This window comes from Tachysurus fulvidraco, chromosome 4, assembly GCF_022655615.1.
Source record: "Tachysurus fulvidraco isolate hzauxx_2018 chromosome 4, HZAU_PFXX_2.0, whole genome shotgun sequence".
NCBI lineage: Eukaryota > Metazoa > Chordata > Actinopteri > Siluriformes > Bagridae > Tachysurus > Tachysurus fulvidraco.
In genome coordinates this window covers 1,416,578-1,419,077 of record NC_062521.1, presented here as the reverse complement: position 1 = coordinate 1,419,077, position 2,500 = coordinate 1,416,578, and the positions used below count along the sequence as shown (strand labels likewise).

Below are 2,500 nucleotides of genomic sequence, written 5' to 3'. Positions count from 1 at the left end.
CACACAGTAAACACACACTACACACACTACGCACACAATAAACACACAATAAACACACACTACACACACAATAAACACACACTACACATACACTACACACACAATAAACACACACTACACACACAATATACACACACTACGCACACAATAAACACACACTACACACACAATAAACACACACTACACACACAATAAACACACACTACACACACAATATACACACACAATAAACACACACTACACATACACTACACACACAATAAACACACACTGCACACACAATAAACACACACTACACACACACTACACACACGTTTTATACGTGGGCACAGTTGTTATCTTTGTGGGAGCTTCTCACAAACAGTTTGAGTGTGGGAAAAAACAGCATGATCAATTATTTGCTTATTAGGTTAAATTAAATGTAATTATTAGTTTATGTGAGTCTCACAAACACACACACACACACACACACACACACACACACACACACACACACACACACACACACACACAGATTTTCTACATAGTCTTAAGAAACACGCCACAGCATGTAAGAGAAAGCGAGAAACAAAGTGAGAATCAGACTTGTGTGTAAGTGAGGTGTGTGTAAGGCACGCATGAGGTGTATGTGAGGTGTGTGTGTGTGTGTGTGTGTGTGTGTGTGTGCGAAGTGTACAGACTTACGTGCACTGACCCGGGACGGTGCAACTTCCGTGCAGCTCACTGCAGCCCTGCTTACACAAGGCTATTACACACACACACACACACACACACACACACACACACATACACACACACACACACACACATATAAAAACCAAGTAGATGTTTTTTAATGGACAAAACACCAGAAAAATTAGACAAATAAAACAAAATCTAAAAAAACTGAACTTAAAAAAGTTCTTCATGACGGAGGAACCTGCAGTTCCACACCTACTGAGATCAACACCACCTTTATCACCTACAGCATGTCCTCCACAAGCCCCGCCCCCAGGCCAGGAAGAGACAGGTTGTTCCTCCTCCTACAGCTGGGATTCTACTAAATCTTTCACACACACACAAACACACACACACACCTATCTTACAGTCGGACCCAGTCCAGCCATCCAAACACTGCGGGTTGCCATGGTGATCGCACTCGTAGTGGCCGAAGAGGTCGTCGCGGGGTCGGCACAGTTTGTTGCACTTGTTGCCATAGTAATAGCGATCGCACCGTACACACACGCTGTACTGAAAACTGGCGGTGAGGCCGACGTGCTGGATCAGCTGACACTCGTCTCCGGGGTTCATCTCTCCACGATACATGCTGCGCTCGATCAGCTGCTCGTCATCTGCCCCTACACACACACACACACACACACACACACACACACACACACAATCCATTCATGAAATTTATGTCTGATTTTGTCTTTGACTTGCAGATAAAAATCACACTGAACTCTGGCTTCTGATTGGTCAGAAGGTGTTGATGGACAGGACAGTAAGAGTCACTCGGCTTCATCACACCGTCGCACACTGATTGTTTTCCGGCAGCGGCGTGGCACAGGGTGTGTTGTTTAGCTAGCAGAGTGAATCACGTGCACTGTGCTGGTGGGATTCGGTGTACATCCCCCCTGTGAGGCTGCTGTGTAAATCCTCCCCTAATCCCCCGCTCCTTGTGTTGTTGTGAATATTTGTATGACTGGACGCCGGCCAGCGCTACACCCTTCCACAACAACACAGGGCTCGAGGAAGAGGAGGAATTCTCCGGTCCAGAGCTCTCGGGCGTTTACGGCGTCGCTGAGAGAGTGCGCAGGGCGACTCGGGGGAGAAATGGAGGAAAACCCCAGGCGGCAGGCTGCGGGGGCTCGATAACGGTGGCGTAAGGTCTGTGCCCTTTCCTGCTTTTCTCAAACCTCTGAAACTCTCTCTTTCTGTCGTCTATCTCTCAGGAAGCAGACGTCTCACGTCTCAGACTGTCCAGGAGCCAGAGAGGAAATAATACGGGGGGATTGATGCGGAAGGGCGACCAGGGGAAACTCTCTCTGTCATCTCTGTCGTCTCTCTCTCTCATCTACCTCTCTCTCTCCCTCTCTCTCTGTTGTCTCCCTCTCTCTCTTATCTAGATCTCTTCTCCCTCTCTCTGTCATCTCTCTCTCCTCCCTCTGTCATCTCCCCCTCTCCCTCTGTCGTCTCCCTCTCTCATCTACCTCTCTCTCTCATCTCTCTCGCTCATCTACCTCTCTCTCATCTCTCTCTGTTGTCTCCCTCTCTGTCTCTCTCTCTCATCTACCTCTCTCTCTCTCTCTGTTGTCTCCTTTCTCCCTCTCTCTTGTCTCTCTCTCTCTCATCTCTCTCTGTTGTCTCCCTCTCTGTCTCTCTCTCTCTCATCTCTCTCTGTCGTCTCTCACTCTCTGTTGTCTCTTTTCTCCCTCTCTCTCGTCTCTCTCTCTCTCTCTGTTGTCTCTCTCTCCGTCATCTCCCCCTCTCTCTTTCTGTCATCTCTCTGTCACTGTCG

General features: G+C 48.2%; 1 protein-coding gene across 2 annotated transcripts in view; it reads right to left on the bottom strand.

Moving 5' to 3' along the window:
- Positions 1-2,500, bottom strand: part of jag2a (jagged canonical Notch ligand 2a) — a 24,217-nt gene that overhangs the window by 14,747 nt on the left and 6,970 nt on the right. For both annotated transcript variants that reach the window (XM_027167741.2, XM_027167747.2), the window contains exons 4-5: positions 1,077-1,337; positions 685-745 (exon numbers count right to left, since the gene is read on the bottom strand). In XM_027167741.2, the coding sequence (XP_027023542.2) occupies positions 685-745; positions 1,077-1,337 (322 nt within the window). The remainder of the gene's footprint in view (positions 1-684; positions 746-1,076; positions 1,338-2,500) is intronic.